General features: G+C 47.4%; 1 protein-coding gene and 1 long non-coding RNA gene across 2 annotated transcripts in view; one reads left to right on the top strand and one right to left on the bottom strand.

The window, feature by feature from the left end:
• ITGB3 (integrin subunit beta 3) overlaps positions 1-7697 on the bottom strand; it is a 112529-nt gene extending 104832 nt beyond the window's left edge. The window contains exons 1-2 of the mRNA XM_073683139.1: positions 7522-7697; positions 433-515 (exon numbers count right to left, since the gene is read on the bottom strand). Coding sequence (XP_073539240.1) covers positions 433-515; positions 7522-7582 — 144 coding nt within the window. The 5' untranslated portion in view covers positions 7583-7697. The remainder of the gene's footprint in view (positions 1-432; positions 516-7521) is intronic.
• LOC141272428 (uncharacterized) overlaps positions 1-19619 on the top strand; it is a 115975-nt gene that overhangs the window by 42415 nt on the left and 53941 nt on the right. The window lies entirely within an intron of this gene.

The raw sequence follows: 19619 nt of genomic DNA, 5'->3' as shown, positions 1-19619 counted from the left end.
GCGAGCGGTCACATAATATGTAAGGAATGACTTAAACATATAAACTAATAAGTCGTTCAGCAGAAGCTTCAGCTCCAAGTACAAGGATTCCCAGATGTTGGATGTGCTGGAGGAGCTGAGGGTGGGGACCTGGCACGCTGTCAGGCTTTTCGATGTTACATCTGTCTGGGAGACACAGCCCCACGTGTAGTATGAGACCAGGGAAACATTGCCTTATTAGGAGGGTGAGGGAATGCGGGAAGGATCTACAGACCAGCGATGGGGTAAGGGAGGGAGAGCTGCTCGGATTCATCCAAATAACAAGCCAAAAAAAAGCTGCATAAAATCCTATTACCACAGTACAATAATCTCTATCATAGTAGGAGTCAGCTTCTACATATCCCATAAACACAATCTCTCCCAAGGAGCTGACAATCTACAGGAGGACCTTACCTCTTGTGAACACCAAGCACATACAGGACTGACAGCTAGACATTTCTGGCAGGAGCTCACCCCTCGTGAAGAGCAGATGGAGGCTGAAAATTACAGATATTGCACATGTCAATGACATTATTTTCTTGCACAGAGGAAAAGTACAGGTTATGATAAATTGTCCCATTTTTTAGTAACGCACATGCAATATTGTAGGGAATAGCAGGCGTTGTGATCAGAATCTGACTGTTTTATGACTCCGGTCCATCGACAGACTACAGACTTCTGTAAACAGCAGCGTGCTGAGGAAAACAGCATCAAAGCTGACAATTCAGCACGATTCGAACACTCCTGTGTTTAAAGCAAACAATTGGAAAATATTATATTGGGGAATCTGTGGTTAAGAAATTTTTATTTATTTGGTTATTGATTTGTCTAATTGGATAAAAATATAAAATGTATGCAAATCATTAAACAGGGTTTGACATAGATGATCTCTTTCATATAGGAGCCACTGATCACCAAGGTCTGGTTCCCAAGACCCCATAACTAATAGACAGGTAATTCCCCTGCAGCTGTTACTGCTGGGGATATATAGCATTACATGGCTGACATTAATGGCAAGTAAGAGCTGTTGCTGGCTCGTGTCTTTCCACTTTAGCTCATAAAGAAGCCCCATCCCTTGATGTAAAGGGGATGTTCTAATGGGACGACCCCCTTTAACCTTCAATTCTAAAACTTTTAACCTAGGAATAAGGATGCAGACAATATTCCAGAAACGCACAACCTTGTACAGTTTGTTCTCTGCATGTTCAGAACTAAAAGCCTTAATGACGTAGTCAGACGGCTGTATAAACTGGATCGAGATCAGACTGGCCGGCGGCTCTCCAGGCCTGAGGCTGACAGCTTCATGCATTTTTACGCAGCTGTCATGCTCGGGTCAGCAAAGCTGCTGGCCAATCCATGCATTGCGTTCCGATCTCGGTCCGTTTTATACGGCTGTCTGACTGATTTGTCTACAAGGCTTTGGATAAAGGCCAAATTCTGATAAACTGAAATGAGTTATCCCTTGAAAAAAATACATTATCTATGCACAGGATAAATGATAAATGTATGACTCCTGGGACCCCTAGAGATAACTATAACCAAGGTCCATAGCCCATATTCCAGGAGAGTCTGAATAGTGTTGTGGTCACAATGGCGCCCTCCCTACTCCTCTATTTATTGTAACATGGAACTTAGACATATTGCTGAGTGCTGTTCTTAAAGGGGTTGTCCACTTCTAGATCCACCCCTTCTCAATCCTCATGTTTCCCCCTTGTGAAAAAATAACACTTATACTCACCTCCAGTGCTAATGCCGTTCCAGTAGTGTCAGCATTGGCTCTCCCATGGATCGAGTAACATTGTTATAGCACTCGATCCCTTTGCCCAGTCAGCGCTGGCATTACTCTCTTCTCCTTCAGACGTATCACATCCATCCGGAGGAAATGAGAGAACAGCAGTGGATGTGTGTGGTACGTCCGAAGAAGTGGAGAGTGAATCCAGCATTGATTGGTCACAGGGATTGCGTGACATAACAATGTTATGCAATCCCCAGGAGTGCCAGTGCCGAAACCGTTTGAATGGCGCTTGCAGCCGAGGTGAGTATAAGTGTTCAATGAGGATGAAAAGGAGTTGTCCAAGTAGTGGACAACTCCTTTAACTATCTCTGATAGTCCCATAAATAATACATTGATTAGCGATGTGCATTCGTGACCATGACTTTCAATTCAATACTGACCACAGCGAGAAGAAATTTTGTAGTGATTGGTGGCAGTCCTAGTGTGGGGTTCCTAGCGATCAGCCATCTATTACCTATCCAGTAGAGCGATAAATGTCAATTGCGGCTAAAACCCTTTATGATGGCTCAGTGGGTAGTACTATTGCTTTGCTGGGGTCCTGGGATCAAATCCCACCAAGGACAACCTCTGCAAAGAGTTTGTATGTTCTCCCGTGTTTGCGTGGGTTTCCTCTGGGTACTCCAGGTCCTCCCACACTCCAAAGAAATACTGATAGGGAATCTAGATTGTGAGCCCCGATGGGGACAGTGATGCAGAATATGATTGTGCTGTATAAGAAAAGCATAATAATAATTTAAGGTGGGTAGCGCATGACACGAAAGTTTTAACCCCTTCACTCAATTTATCTTCCAAGATCAATAAGTTTTTTATTTTTCTGTCCACGTAGCCATATGAGATCTTGTTTTTTTTTCATGACGAGTTGTACTTTTAAATGACACCATTCGCTTTAGGATATAACGTACTGAAAAACGGGAAAAATGTTTGAAAAAAAAACAAATCCGCCATTGTTTTTTGGGAATTTTCTTTTACAGCATTCATTGTATGGTAGAAATAATCTGAAAACATGATTCTCTGGGTCAGAACGATTGCAGAGTAACTGCACTTGCATAGTTTTTTTTTAAGTGCTTAAAAAAACATTGTACGTTTGTAAAAAAAAATAATAAATTTTGGTGTGTGTTGCTATTTTCCAAACCTCGTAATGATTCTTATTTTTCTTTGGATGGTGCTCTGTGAGGGCTTGATTTTTGTCTGTCGAGCTGAAAGATTTACTATACCAAGTTAGGGAACATACCATACTTTGATCAGCTTTTCATTGTATTGTTAGTTCTAGGGAGGTGTAGTGAGTGACCAAAAAACATCAATTCTAGCGGTTCGATTTTTTTTCTCATTATGATGTTTACCGTACGGGATAATTCATTTTATATTTTGATAAGACCAGACTTTTATGGACGTGTAGATACCAGATATTTATGTTTTTTTAATTTTTTATATAGTTTTAAAAAATTATTTTTTTATTTTTGTACTTAACCCCTTTAAAGAGACTAAAAAAAATCTGGTCTAAAACTCTATGTGACTGCAGACGTATGTGGTGCGCGTTGTGAGGATTCTCCAGCGCTGGCAACAGCGTTTATGTGTCTGCAAGTATGCAATATGCACACTCCCAGCCACAATCCAACTAGATGGGACAGAAACAGTCTAGTCGGATTGAGGCCGGGAGCATGCATATCGCCTAATTGCCGTCACATGACTGCTGTTCCCAGCGCTGACACTGGAGAATCCTCACAACGCACAGTGCGCACTATCACTATTCACAAGTCTGCAGTCACGCAGGGTAACTGAAGACTTGTTGCTTTAGACCAGTATTCGGTCAGTATTTTTTCTCAGGAGTCAAAACCAGGAGTGGGTGATAAATGCAGAATTGGTGACTTGTTTCTGTGGCGCCCCTGAGGATTCGGTCGCCACAGAGGTATTGCATCTCATCCAGAGGTGTGGTATCTCACCCTCAGGTAAGGAAGGAATACAGCTCAGGACCCTAACACCAGCATTCACTACACCACATTTCCGGGGGACAGGGCGAGATTGCTCCTACGGGAGAGCACAGTCCCTCGTCCCTGGCTGGAGGGGGGGGAACCACCTAGAGAGGGGGAACCATGTAGTGGATGAGGTGGAGGAAGTAAATCCTGGGAGCACTTGAGTAGGAGTATATAGAGGGAAGCCATCTTGGGATGTGAGGGACAGTCTGAGGAGAAGTGGAGAGAGCAGGGGCTCTGTAGGAGCTCTGCTCCAGAAGCGGGCCTAGTTAGTGAGGCCCAAGTCTGTAAAGGAAGAGAAGTAAAGAGGAGAGGGAGCAGGAAAGGGTCCAGGAGTAGAAGAGAAGGGATCCTAGGGGTACGGGCAGTGCTGGAGGCCACCCGTACGCCCGAATCTACAAGACAGTGGAAGGATCAAGCCGCAGAGGGGACCGGCCCCTTAACTAGCACGGATACTTCAAGTCCATCTAGCAACCGGAGGTGGCTGTACTTTCAGGGTGCAGACACCCACCACCACAGTTAATACTCGCCGAAAAGGTGGCCACAGAGGGTCCAGGGGACTGCAGGTCGCCCGCCAAGACCCGAGGCCACCGGATTGGGACACTGACTGTGAGGCGCAGGGCAGGAGGGAGAGAGCCAGCGCAGGAAGCCGACTGAGGAAGGCACATAGGACGGGGTCCGGGTAAATACTCTGGAAATACCTGAGGGTGGACTGAACCCCACTCTGAGTAAGCGCAGAACGACGTGGGAAGTTATGATCTGCAGTTATAACTTGGAAAGCAACAACTGTGAGTAAAGACCTGGGACTGCACTATACTGACTCTGTGGTTATTACTGACACCCTGCACAACCACCATCATCCACACACACTGCCCTGAAGCTAACTCTTCCTGTGGGGAGTTATACTACTCTTGCTGCAAAAACCACCAGCTTCAGAGGACTGTTCCGCAGCGGCGGTCTCCATTGGCCGCATTCCACAGGTGGCGTAGTCGGACATTAACACCTATACATATAAATTCTCCTTGGATTGACCGCCCTGGGTCACGGACCGGGTCACCGCCACAGTGACTACAACCCCCAGCATCTACTGGCCCGGCACCGGGTACCCCACGGCCCAGGGGGCGCGTCATTTCTATTATACCTTTTCTCTGATTGTTCCTCACCTGGTTTTGGCTCCCACTCCTGAGAAAAAATACTGACCAAATACTGACAAAATACTTATAGTGAGGCTGTGGCCTTAGACTGGAAAACTACTATAAGGGACTTGAACCTGCGATCCTATGATCGCTTGTTCTATATACTACAATATCACATGATAGCGGCATATAGTATAAATCATGGACTCCTATGGAGTACCAAGATGGCAGCCATGGACCCTTCAGTAGGCCCCAGCTGCCATGGTAACCCACGGGCATTCAGCAATCGCATCATGCTGGCCGATGGGAACTGGTGTATTGGTGATCGCTCAATTTAAATACCTATATCAGAGATTGACAGCGGTATCTAAATGGATAAACAGCAGCTCCTAAGCCCCCTCCACACTTGCAGACTCCAGTGTGGTTGTACAGTTACATCCATTTGTGTTAAGGGGTTAAAGACTACTAGAAAAAGAAATGGGTGTCATGGTCCACCCCTAAAAAAACTATGTATGATACCATGTAGCCATTTTGCCAGGACTATGTTTGGTAATGGGGCTGTAAGGCACAGCATTACAGTGTCACAATGCGGTCACACATGGTGAGCTCAGTGCCATTATACACGTGGGAAATTTCCCTGACTGAAGTTAGTAATTATAATAAGCCTTCAGACATTACACAATGGATCCCAGCAGGTTGTAATCAGTAGGTGCGGATGTCCCGGGTCATAGGGAATTACGCCATATTGTGCTGCGTACAGTCTGGCCATTTTAATTTACAATACGTTAACGATTTTCAAGCGGAAATTGCTTCAGAAGACGCTTCTTTACACTACTTTTCTATGAGGAGTTTTTGGAGGAGTTTGTCTATTCCAAAAGGGGTTGGAAGAGTTTTTTCCATTTTGAAGCACTTTTTGACGAGGATTTTGGAGCAGGGCCAATCCTCCTTAAAAAACTCAGTGTGAACATAGTCTGACATCCAGACCATCCGGTTTCATCACAGCTGAAGGAAATAGGCCAAATGTGTAAAGTGTGTGTACAGTACATGTATAATAAAAGATCTTCTTGGCGCACACAATATATCAGTGTCTGACAATTTCCGTTCCTGTAACAGATGTGGTGTCGGCCATTGACAACCCAAGTCTCAGAGCACTTTTACTACCATTTTTGACCCATTTGGCAGGGCTGACGCTGGTACATAGCAGTGAATGTTATGTACTGTTATAATGTCCTTCATCATGTCACATTACTTGGCAGTTTTCTAGTTCAGCCCAGAAATGTCACTGCCCATTTAAGGCAAACCACAGGGAATATATCGCCGGCTCGGGCGAATGTGTTCTTTAGGCCTGACATCACTGCATATGAGGGGAATTAAAGCAAATTCCCATGTAGACATGGAGCCCCGCCAAACAATGACATATACAGTATAGAAACGTGCGCAGGACGTGGGGAAGAAGGGTCTGGGCCTATGTGCCATACTCTATACATCTACATGTATACATCTATGGCAGCGGGCGGATTCCAGGACTGCAGATATACTACTCCCAGCATCCCCTGACAACTCTATACACTGTGGAACTACAACTCACATCATTCTATGACATCTCAATCTATTGTAGATCTACTATTCCCAGCATGCCCTGACACCTCTATACACTGTGAAACTACAACTCCCATCATTCTATAACATAACATCTCAAGCAATTGTAGATCTACTACTCCCAGTATGCCATGACACTTCTATACCATATGGAACTACAACTCCAATCACTCTATGAAATCTCAAGCAATTGCAGATCTAATACTCCCAGAATACCCCAAAACCTCTATACACTGTGGAACTACAACTCCCATCATTCTATGACATACTGAGCTATTGTAGATCTATAACTCTCATCATTCTATGACATACTGAGGTATTTTAGATCTACAACACCCAGCTTGCCCTTACACCTTTATACCTTGTGAAACTACAACTCCCATCATTCTATGACATTCAGGTAGGGATACCCAGAACACTTCTATTGGTAGTAGGGTCACAACTTCCATGCCTTGTAACTTTTTTTGACAGTGGAACTACAACTTTCAGCATACTCTTACATTTAGTCTGAAACAACAAGTGGCATTATTCAGCAGCATTTTAGATGCTGTTGATCTACAACTCCCAACATGCACCAAAATTTATATTACCTGTGGAACTACAACTTCCAGCATACTGTGAAATCTACAGCTGTTGAAGATCTACAACTCCCAGCATACCTGACACTGCTATTACATGTGGAACTACAACTCCCAGTATACTGTAAATATCTTCAGCTGTTGAGGAGCTACAACTCCCAGCATTTCCTGACAACTTCATTTGCTTTTAAACTACAACTCCCCAGATGCTAGGAGCTATAGTTTCCAAAGGTGTGGAGAACTAAAGGATGCAGGTTACTCCTTTGAGACACTATCTTTTACCTGGAGCTCTTCAAGAGCAGAAGAAGCAACAAACTCATTTATCCCCTGCTCCTAAGAGCTTACAATCTATGCATTAACCCCTATATAGATGTACATACATTTCTATGGACATTAATACATCTGATAAAACTCTGTCCACTTACCGCAGTTTGTATAAGCAATGAATAACATGAGGACCAGGCATCTGTATATAAGAGATATCATTGTTCTTCTAATTTAGGGAGTATAGCTCTGTATACTTGCCCAGAGCCCCCTACAACTTGTATGCTGACAATCAGCTGGGTGCTGGAGTGTAAGTACCAACTATAGTCATCACAACTCCTCCCTAGTTCCTTGTTCACACCCAACTTCTCCTTTACTCATTCTTATTAGACCCCTCAAAGTTATAGATTTCATATGCTCACTGCTGCCTCCCTCTGGCTAACTTAAGAAGTGCAGGTAATTAATCCAATTGTTACTTTATTAACGTGAAATATTATTTATTATTATAGCACCATTTATTCCATGGCGCTTTACATGTGAAAAAGAGGGTAGTATACATAGCAAAAATAATTACAAAAATCTTGAACAAAAACACAACGGCAAACTGGTACAGGAGGAGAGAGGACCCTGCCCGCGAGGGCTCACAATCTGTAAGGAATGGGTGAGGATACAGTAGGTCCTGGTAGAGCTGGTCGTGCAGCGGTATGGTGGAGCGAGGGTTACTGCAGCTTGTAGGCTTGTCGGAAGAGGTAGGTCTTCGGATTCCTTTTGAAGGTTTACACGGTAGGCGAGAGTCTGATATATTAGGGTAGAGAGTTCCAGAGTAGGGGGGAAGCACGGGAGAAATCTTGTATGCGATTGTGGGAGGAGGAGATAAGAGGGGAGTAGAGAAGGAGATCTTGTGAGGATCAGATATTGCATGCATGTATGTATCGGGAGACTAGGTCGCTGATAAATGGGGAGACAGGTTGTGGATGGCTTTGTATGCTATGGTTAGGGTTTTGAACTGGAGTCTCTGGGCAATGGGGAACCAGTGAAGGGATTGACAGAGGGGAGAGGCTGGGGAATAGCGAGGGGACAGGTGGATTAGTCGGGCAGCAGAGTTTACAGTTTTATTCATACCAGTTTTGCACTACAGTTTATATACGTGACACTAACCTCTTTATGACCGGGCAATTTTATTTGTTTTCATTTTCGTCATTCCCTACTCTTCTTCCAAGAGCCATAACTTTTTGATTTTCCCATTGACATATTGACATAGCCATATGGGGGCTTGTTGTTTGCGAGATGAGTTATAGTTTTGAATGATGCTGTTAACTTTACCATAAAATGTGTTGAAAAATTAGAAAAAAAAATCCAAGTGAGGTGAAATGGTGAAAAAAAAAACACAATAAATCTGTCAATGTTTTTTGGGTTTAATTTTTACAGTGTTCATTGTGCAATAAAAATGACTAGGAAACAATTACTGCAATATTAAATATTGCAGTAATTGGATAGCTTTTTTATTTTATTGGTTAATTAAAATTCGGAACTTGGAAAAAAAATGTTAGGTTTGTGTTGCCATTTTCTAAGATGCCTAAAGGGGTTGTCCACTACTTTTACATTGATGACCTATCCTTAGGGTAGGTCATCAATGTCCGACCAAGACATCCCCGCTGATCAGCTTTTATCGGTGCCAGCGGCCACCGGCCAGAAGTACTCAATCACTGAGCTGCTCCGTCTACTTGTAATGGCCATGGCTTGGTACTGCACATCCGCCTACTACTCAAATCAATAGGAGGCGAATGAGTAGTACCCTGCGGCGGCCACTACAAGTGGACGGAGCAGCTCCGCAAGTGAGAACTTCCGGCCGGCGATAAGGGCTGATCAGCGGGGGTGCCGTGTGTCGGACCTTGGTTGATCAGACATTAATGACCTATCCTAAGGATAGGTCATCAGTGTAAGAGTAGTGGACAACCTCTTTACCTTTTTTACTTTTCCGTCGATGGAGCTGTGAGGGCTGTTCTTTATGTGTTGAGATGACCTAACTTCTTGTTAGTACCATTTTGGGGTACATATGATTTTTTGATTGCTGTGTGTTGAATATTTTTGAGTATTTTTGGGGGAGATGTGGTGACCGAAAATCAACAATTCAGACATGTAAGATTTTTTTTCTCTTTACAGAATTTACCAAATGGGTTAATTAATTTTTTTTTAGAGAATATACTTTTTTGGACTGAGAAAAGAGGGTGATTCAAAGTTTTTTATATTTTTTTTTCAATTTTTCTTCATCTTATTTAATTTTTTTAGTCCTTCTAGGGAACTTCATATTGTTGTTCTATATCGTTCTATATTGTTCTATATATATTCTATATTGTTATTCTATATCTTCATATTGCTTATTCTATATCTTGCAATTCTACAATATTGCAGTAAATAGAAAAAAAAATTATATCCTATGATGCCCCCTAGAATGTCTCATGAAGGGGGGGCGAAGGATGCTGAAATGGTCACTTTATGCAGTCACGCCGCTTGTCAGATTGAGAGTGGCATTTAAGTGGTTAAACAGCAATGTTTGGAGCTACCTTGCTGCTGCTAGAGGCAGGTACTGGCTGTGCAACAAGGACAATTTTCTCTGCAGGTCTGATAAGAGGCAGAGATGATGAGCTGAGTTGGCAGAAGTTGACTGCAGTGCAATATTAGGAAATTCTTTTACTTCTAGGAGACATATTGCTCAGTCTCAGCTTCCCCTCCCCACCCCCACTGGACTGGTACAGACCAAAATTGCTGAGTTAAGAGTTTGAAAATGGTGAAGATTATACTGGAAAATTGTGTATTTTGCATTGATATGCAGGAAGTATTTTTTTTCCCTTCACTTTGTAGGATAACTCCTTCAAGTGTTTGCTTGGAAAATAACATTTTTTTTCAGAATTTGATGTCAGAAATGTGACTGGCAAGTTTTAGAACTCTGAAAACGTCAATATAGAGAGAGACCCGAGCGTGACACCATGTATTTCTACATAGCTCCCAACCATCCCAGTTTCCACGGGATGGTCCCGCTTTGAGAGCTCAGTCCCGCATCCTGTCACAGCTCAGATGAGGGGGCCATGCATACCAGGATTAGGTCTGAGGGGGCCATGCATACCACGATTGGGTCAGAGGGGTCCATGCATACCAGGAATGGGGATGAGGGGGCCATACGTACCAGGAATGGGGATGAGGGCCGTCTGTTGAATGCCCCTCATTACCAGTGCCCCTCTGATAACTCCTCCTGCCAGGGGAGAAAGAAGTGGTAAATGGGAATGGATTGGGGTGTGGCCAGGGGCGTGACCAAAATTTGTCACGGCGCGCTACACGCATCACATCATCTATCCCTCTTTCACTTCTTCAAAAGTTGGGAGGTATGTTTCTATGCAGCTGTCATGCTCAGATCGGGAGAGCTGTCAGCCAGTCTGTGCATTGCAATGCGATCCTCATCTGAGTTATCCGGCCGTCTGACTCTCCCCTAAGACTCATATATCCAGTTAATATATTATAATGGCTCTTATGAGAATACACCTTTAAGATCTGTGGAGGGCTCCTCCTCTCATATGCATTGCAGGGCTTACATACCATATGTGACATGCAGAAGTAGTGCTGTTGCTTTAAAAGCATTCAGCAACTATTAGAAGTAACACAAGCACATAAGACAGAAAGTGTTGTGCTCCAGAAGCATCTAGCAACTAGAGGGGTTAATGACGCGCCCCCTCGGCCGTGGGGTACTCGGCAGCCGGGCCTCTGCGTATGCCGGTGGGGGATATCACGGCAGCTGGGCCGGTCCGTGACCCAGGGCGGTCAGTAAAAAGGGGAATTTTTATAGGGGATTTGGAAAGTTCGTGACGCCACCTGTGGAATGCGGCTAACGGGAGCCGCCGCTGCGGAACAGTCCTCTGGAGCTGGTGTTACGGCAGCAGGGATGGTGTGGCTCTCCACAGGTAGAGCTAGCTCCAGGGCAGTGTAGGGGTAGATGGTGGCTGCTGGGGAGAGACGGCAGGACGGTCCCGGAGGAAAGACGGACACTCACACAGGGGATAAGCTTCAGTACCTTTACTGGTGACGATGCAGGCACGGTCCAGGGTACTCCGGGCGAAGGGTGCACTTTTGGACTCTCCCCAGTGAGCGGGTGTAGGGCCTCCTGATCCGGTGCTTCCTCTTGCTAAGCTTCTGACCTGCCTGGAGCTAGGCCTGGCTTGGTTACTGTCTCTCTCTTGCACCTGCTGACCTGGTGGTAGGGCCTTCTCTTGGAGATCACTCTCTCTGGACGCTGGGGCCTCCGTGACTCCTAGCCCTGGTACTGTAGTCAGCGTTTGGTAAACCTGGGACCTGTAGTCCTCCAGGTGTCCGGTGGTCCCTACTGGGTATAAAGGGACCCCGTAGGCGCAGACCCGGTGTTCGGTATATATCTCGGGGTGAGCCTGGTATGCTCCTCTGCCCCCTCGCTACTTCTTCCTTCTCCTCTCGCCTTCGACCACACTCAGGGCCCTCACTAGGCTTCACCTCGTGCTGTAGGCCTCGGCTCGCCTAAGCACAGCAGCAGCGATCTGCTCTTCGCTGCTCTCTGAGCGTCAGCACGCTCTCTGCTCACAGACTGAACTGAGCTGCCTGGCTCTACCCTCCCTATATATATCCCTATCAGGGCTCCCTCCGCTGGTCTGAGGTGGTAGGGTGGAGGTGTGTGAATGTGTGAGGGCCTCTTGTGGAGAAGGCCATCCATGCACCCTTCTGGGTTCTGTGGCACCAGTGCGTAGCAGGGCGCCACATTCCCCCCTAGTAAAACTCAGTACTCCTGGACTGAAGCATTTTTCTCAAAACAGGTTAAACAATAACATTTCTTCCTTTTATGGGAGGCACTTTTCTTGAACCTTACAGGTAACATTATAATACAATAATATAAAGCATCTTCAAAGTTTCTCAAATCAGTTCCAGCGAGATCCCAACAGGGTATCCCTCTCACTGGTTAAAGTGCAAAGGTAGCTTGAGGGACCTGTCCGTAAACCCTCCACGTAGGCCCTGGGCGTGGCTGCAGGGCACAGGTGATCCGGCGTCGGACCACGACTTCTGCCACGCCAAACAGGTTTTTGTTCTGAGGTCGCTTAAAAGGCACTCCAGGGAGTGCAACTATGTACATGACAGTTTTTGGGCTGCTCACAGTCCTCAGCCTACCTCACGGGTAACTAAATGCAATGAGAAGTGTCCATGTCACATAAATTGTCCATTAGCAAGGCAAAACAAATCAATAAATAAATACATGAAATTATTACAAGAACATACCCTACGGGGTAACTATTTATACTGTCAGTGTTTCTCTATTTACTCTCTATACCTGACAGGGGTCTGGCCTTTTGTGCTGCGCGATGATCTACGTAGTACTGGGATGCGTGTAGTATGGATGCTTGCGCTATTTTCCACTCTATCAGCTCTGTGTGTTGGTGGACTGCAAGACTGCCTTAACCTCTCTACGGGACTGGCAAGTATTCCATTGGCTGGGCCTTCTTGCTCTTCTTCAGCCGGTGATCCTTCTTCCGGGGATTCTTCCTGAGCAGTCTCTTCTGGGGCACTTACAGGTCTTACTTGCAGTGGAGGGTCTTCTGGCTGTTGGTAGAAGTGTATCACAGGTATTATTACAGCTCCACCTAGTTGAGGCCAATCTGCCGGGAAATCTCCTAAGTCAGTATGGAGTACTTCTTCTTTAGGCTCCTCCGGTACGGTGAGAGGCACTTCCTCCTGGGGCTTCAACAGACTTGGGCATAACTTCAGATGGTCTCTCGATACCGTTGCAGTTGTTCTTCCTCCGTCTTTGCTAATTAGACAGGTTTTCCTATTGTCGAATCTGGAATTCAACACAGTATAAGGTTCTCTTTCCCACTGGTCGTCAAGTTTGTGGTTTCTCCTTTTTCGTTTTAGCACAACTTCTCCAGGTGTCAAGGGTTCAGCTGGTGCACTCTTGTTGTACTGTGCTTCCTGCTTATCTCACACCCTATTTAGACTGTCTTCGACACAGGCCTGTACTCTCCTGTACTGCTCCTGTCGCGTCCTATCCCAGTCTTCAGTGGACATATCTGCTTCGGGTTCTACTACTCCAAGCTCCAGATCCATGGGCAGCTTTCCGGGTCTTGCTCTCATGAGGTACGCTGGAGTGCAATTGGTGGAACTCACAGGTATGTGATTGTACAGATCTACCAGGTCAGGTAGTTTGTCTGGCCACTGATTTCTCTCCTCTAGCGGTAAGGTCTTCAACAGTTCGGTGACTATGTTATTCATCTTTTCACATAACCCATTGGTTTGGGGGTGGTACGGTGTAGTCCGGATCTTCTTACACCCATACAGATGGCAGAACTCCTTGAACAATTTGGCTTCAAAGGCTGGGCCTTGATCCATCAGCACCTGCTCCGGGTATCCATGGGGCCTGCAGAAGTACGCTTGAAACGTCTTTGCCGCAGTCTCTGCCGTCAGATCCTTGATGGGGGCGACCACCAGGAACCGGGAGTAGTGATCCACCATGGTCAAGGCATAGGAGTATCCTGACCTGCTGGGTGACAGCTTGACGTGATCCAAGGCAACGATCTCCAAGGGTTGAGTTGTCTTGATGGGCTGCAGGGGAGCCTTCTGGCTGCTGTAGTCTTTTCTTCTGAGGCTACAGGGTCCACAATACCGGCACCATCTCTCTATGGAACTGCGCATTCCAACCCAATAAAACCGACCCTTCAGCAGGGTTTCTAGCTTCTTCCAGCCAAAGTGCCTCGCTTGATCGTGGTAGGCCTCCAACACCATCTGGATATCTGTATTGGGCACTACTATCTGCCATACCATCTCATGGGTTCTGGGATTGACATACCTTTGGCACAGCTTCTCTCTATAGAACAGCCGGCTTCTCTCATTCCACAGTTGCTTGGCTTGCGGAGGAGCATCCTTCTCCAGGGAGGAACCTTCCTGGGTTATCAGTTCTTTAATATGGCTGACAACTGGGTCGCTGTCCTGAGTCTTCTTCCAACTGTGATGAGGTAAAGGGTTTAGTGTCTTACCACGATACCTCCTGGAGGTGCGCTGCTCGTGGACCATTCCATTTCTGTGGAAGGCAGGTAGCTCAATCTCCTCCAGGTCATCCACTTCTTCTTCAGTGTCCGACTGGTGAGGCATTCTGGGTAGGGCATCGGCGTTGGCGTTCTTGTGGCCTGCCCGGTACTTGATGGTGAACTGATAGTTTGACAGTCGGGCCATCCAACTCTGTTCCATGGCTCCCAACTTGGCTGTCTCTAGATGCGTCAAGGGGTTGTTGTCTGTATAGGCCGTGAACTTACTGGAGGCCAGGTAGTGCTTGAATCGTTCAGTGATGGCCCAGACCAAGGTCAGGAACTCCAACTTAAAGGAGCTATAGTTTTCTGGATTCCTCTCGGTAGGACAAAGCTTCCTGCTGGCATAGGCAATCACCTTCTCTTTGCCATACTGCTTCTGACTCAACACAGCTCCTAGTCCCTCGTTGCTGGCATCAGTGTACAGCAGGAAAGGTTGGCAATAGTCAGGGTAGGCCAGGATTTCTTCACCAGTCAGGATCTCTTTCATCACTGCAAAGGACTCAGCCTGTTCTTTACCCCACTGGAAGGGGGGGTTTTTGCCTCTGTTGGACTGTCCTACCAGGAGATCTTGCAAAGGCGCTGCCTTCTTGGTGTAGTCCTTTACAAATCTCCGGTAATACCCGACCAGTCCCAGGAACTGACGTACCTCCTTGAGATTCTTCGGTTCTGGCCATTTCTGGATGGCGGTGACCTTCTCCGGGTCTGGTGCTTCTCCTTCTGGACTGACGATGTGCCCCAGGTACTGAACCTTCTGTTTGAGCAGGTGGCACTTGGAAGGCTTCAATTTCATCCCATACCGGGACAAAGACTCAAATACCTCCGGCAGGTGCTTCAATGGTCCTCATACGTCTTGGAGTACATTATCACGTCATCCAGGTATAGCAGCACGGTCTCGAAGTTACGGTGTCCCAAACAGCACTCCATCAACCTCTGGAACGTTCCAGGGGCGTTGCAGAGTCCGAACGGCATACTGTTGAACTCGCAGAGTCCCATTGGGGTAGTGAAGGCCGTCTTCTCTCGGTCCTCCTCAGCAACTGCTACTTGCCAGTACCCACTAGTGAGGTCAAGGGTAGAGAAGTAATTTGCAGACTTTAGTGCAGCCAGGGATTCCTCTATATGGGGCAAAGGGTATGCATCTTTATGTGTTATGCGATTAATCTGTCTGTAATCTACACACATCCTCATGCTTCCATCCTTTTTCCTGACTAGAACCAGGGGAGCTGCCCAGGGGCTACAGCTATCTCTTATTACCCCTGCCTTCTTCATGTCATGCAACATTTCCTTCGCTTTCTGGTAGTGTGCTGGTGGTATGGGCCTGTAACGTTCTTTGATGAGTGGATGGTCACCTGTGGGTATATGGTGTTGTACCCCTTTAATCCGCCCAAAATCAAGTGGGTGTTTGCTGAATACCTGTTCGTATTCCTGGACCACCCTGTATACACCTTGTTTTTGATGGACAGGAGTGGCGTCAGTCCCAACATGGAGCTGTTGACACCAATCCCCCACCTGGGTTTCCGAGTCGTTATCCTCCACTCTGTCTGGTGAGGTTAAGGACTCCACTGTGTGGATAGCGTTGTTATTTACAGTGTACAATCTGGCAACAGTGGCATATCGTGGTAATTTGACTTCATCCTCTCCATAGTTTAGGAGGCGTACGGGCACCCTCCCATTGCGTACATCCAATACCCCTCTGGCAGTTAAGAGTGTAGGTCTATGTTCCGAGCTAAGGGGCTCTACTACCACCTGGTAGCTCTGTCCTCTGAGACCTATTGCTTCTCTACACCAAATCAGCATTTCACTCATCGGGGGAATCACAATGGGTATCGGGTCTGTCACCCGTACATTACCAATTTCATCACCTGTTAGCTTTACCTGTTGCTGGTACATAAGGGCTCGTATCTCTTTCTGGAGCACCCTCCTCTGCCCTGGTTTGGCAGTGTCGGCCATCTGTTGGAGCAAGATCAACACTTCTCCCAAACAGTTACCAACAATATTTGTGCCAAGTACCATATACAAGTCTGTATCACCAGGATTAGTCTCTACTACAATTAGTCCCTGGTCCTTCAGTTCCACTCTTCCCACCTTTACTGCCACATCCTTAACCCCGACTAGGTTAAGGGGAAGGCCATTGGAGGCATACACGGAAAGGTTTGGATCTGGCGGGTGAAGTTCGTCTATGGACCAGAACCTTTTGTAGAGGACATCAGGCATGATGGTTACCTGAGATCCAGTGTCCAGCAGGGCAGGTGTCGCGATGCCGTCCAGCACAATGGACAGGAAAGGTTTTCCTCCCACGAACCGGTGGTACCAGTTTGATGGGCATGGTTGGTCTACCCCTGGGTGTCGGCCCTCGGCCCCAGGGTTTTCTCGTTTAAAGGACAGTTCCGCGCTGTGTGGCCTGCCTTGTGGCAGCGGTAGCAGATGAATTCTCCTAGAGGGCGACGTTGGTCGTTGGTCCTCCCACGTGGTGGCGTTGTCCTCCTCCGGGGTGGCGTTGTCCTCCTACGGGGTGGCGTTGTCCTCCTTCATATCCTCATCCAGGGGACATCCTCAGGGCTGTCGGCCAGTAGGATCCTTCCCTCCGGCTCAGGCTCCGTCTGTAGCTGCAGGGTGCTCAGGACAGTGGCCAGGGTTTTACTTAACTGGCGCACTTCAGAGCGCAGGCTGTCCATCTCGCTAGGAGGCACTGTTTGCAGTTTTGTGTCAGCCGTTAATGAAGGAGCAGTGGGTGCTGCGGGCACTGGGGTGGCCCCACCCTGGTAACGCTGGATAGCAGTATCTGATGGTTCCAGGGGCTGCAGACCCTTAATAGCCATGTCCTTCAGGGTGTCAAAGGTGGCATCTGGATGATCTAAGGCCCACCACCGTACAGTTCTGCTCTCCTCCTGAGACCTCAACCCCCGGATGAACTGTTCCGTCAGAATTTTATTTTCATTTTGTATGCTGGCTGGACTAACCTGTTTCAGGGCCCGCAGGGCTTCCTGTAAGTGCCAGGCGTAGTCCCAGACACTGTCCTCAGGTTTCTGGACACAGTGGTAGAACCTCATCTGGAGATCTGTCTCAGTGCGGTTTTCAAACACAGTTTGCAGTCTCTTAAAGATGATGGATACTGATTCCTGGTCTGCGGCTGGCCAGGTTTCAACTTCCCGCTCTGCGGCACCAGTCAATTGTCCAAGTACAACAGCGGCTCTCTGTTTGCCAGTCATAGAATACATGTCCAGCACACCGCATATTCTCCTTTAAAATCCGGACAGCGTATCTGGTCTGCCGCTGTACTAGGGGAGCCACTTCGCTCCAGGGATGTATGGTAGGGCCATGGGTATGACAGGGATTACAGGCCCTGCTGGTGGAGCGGCTGCTTCAGCCTGCTCAGCGCCGAGCGCAAATGGAACATCGGGGCCGTTAACCGGTACTCCGGCGTTCTGCTGGGCTTCGGACATCGTTGCGCCCCCCCTAGCGAACCATGGCCTAACTTCTTCACTTCTTATCAGGTAGGCCGCAGCTCCGCAGGCGACGGTCTTCTTCCAGGACCTTGCGTCACTCGCGTCTGACGTCAGAGCATCCTCTAGGCTCCTTCCAGGACCTGACGCTTCCTGGTTCGATGTCAGAGGCGGGGCGTGTCATGGGCTTTGCGCGCTTCCAGCGGTTACGCCTCTCCGATTCTCGCGGTTACGACCCTCTTCTTCCCGCGCAGCAACAGGAAAATGGCGGACAATGGCGGGAAATCTCGGGAATGGAGGGAAACCTTCACCACAGTGAGTATCACCGTCTTTTAAGGTGCACAGTACCCGGTGGCAGCGGGCATGACTCCGTGACTCCTAGCCCTGGTACTGTAGTCAGTGTTTGGTAAACCTGGGACCTGTAGTCCTCCAGGTGTCCGGTGGTCCCTACTGGGTATAAAGGGACCCCGTAGGCGCGGACCTGGTGTCCGGTATATATCTCGGGGTGAGCCTGGTATGCTCCTCTGCCCCCTCGCTACTTCTTCCTTCTCCTCTCGCCTTTGGCCACACTCAGGGCCCTCACTAGGCTTCACCTCATGCTGTAGGCCTTGGCTCGCCTAAGCACCGCAGCAGCGTGCTGCTCTTCGCTGCTCTCTGAGCATCAGCACGCTCTCTGCTCACAGACTGAACTGAGCTGCCTGGCTCCACCCTCCCTATATATATCCCTATCAGGGCTCCCTCTGCTGGTCGGAGGTGGTAGGGTGGAGGTGTGTGAATGTGTGAGGGCCTCTTGTGGAGAAGTCCATCCATGCACCCTTCTGGGTTCTGTGGCACCAGTGCGTAGCAGGGCGCCACATTAACACAGTCATAGGAGAAGGGGAGTGTTTTAGCCGAGCCACAGGGAGATTGTGGGGAAGTTGTTTACTGTCTGGCTGGAGCCGAAGAGAAAGGTGGTGTGTGTGTTCTGTATTTCACAGAAGCGACCCTGCAAGCGAAAAGGATTCAAGTCAGGAGTGAAGCTAAGCACAGGTCAGGTAGAGTTCCTGAACTAACAGTGCAGAGTATTGTCAGGCAGAAAGATAAGGACTGGAAGAAATGGTGTCACAGGGATCATCTCCCTCAGCAATGCCCCCCCCCCCTCCTCCATCTCACCGTGCTGTAAAGAATGCTGTGTTCACTAATGTGCCTTTGCATTAGAACTGTGCTGTCCTGTACCACTGGGAAGACTGTGAACTGCTGTGCTGCTAAGGAAACTGTACTGTTTGTCACTGGAGCCTGTTGCTCATAAGACTTAACTTGCACTGGCTGTGCGGCTTCTTATTAAATGCAACTGTTCTACCGTTTATGAGGACCCTTATCAAGTGTATCTGGTTCCAAAGAATTCATGTAACCTGTTCCGCCCATATCTGAACCTAGCGGCGTGCGTGTAACACATAGATGAAGACCAGGTAGCTGTAATGGAGCCCTTGTAAGAATGGGCAGAGGCGTTGCTGGGGTCCTAAATGATCAGGGGCACAAGCCCTAAAGTACATGTCTCCCCATACGACCCCTCTAGAGCCATTTAAAAGAGGAAATAAAGATATACAAGGCCAAAACAATACAACTACACAATGCCCACAACCATTACCATTACACAGCAAATACATAATATTATAATATCACCATAACCTCTACATAACAAAACACTCTATACAAAGACTAATGATACCACCATACACCTTCTACTAC

The sequence above is a fragment of the Phyllobates terribilis genome, unplaced genomic scaffold (assembly GCF_046119375.1).
Source record: "Phyllobates terribilis strain yellow unplaced genomic scaffold, ASM4611937v1 Scaffold_5__5_contigs__length_657084704, whole genome shotgun sequence".
Taxonomy (NCBI): domain Eukaryota; kingdom Metazoa; phylum Chordata; class Amphibia; order Anura; family Dendrobatidae; genus Phyllobates; species Phyllobates terribilis.
The sequence above is the reverse complement of the archived record's forward strand: the minus strand, read 5'-3'. Positions and strand labels throughout refer to the sequence as shown.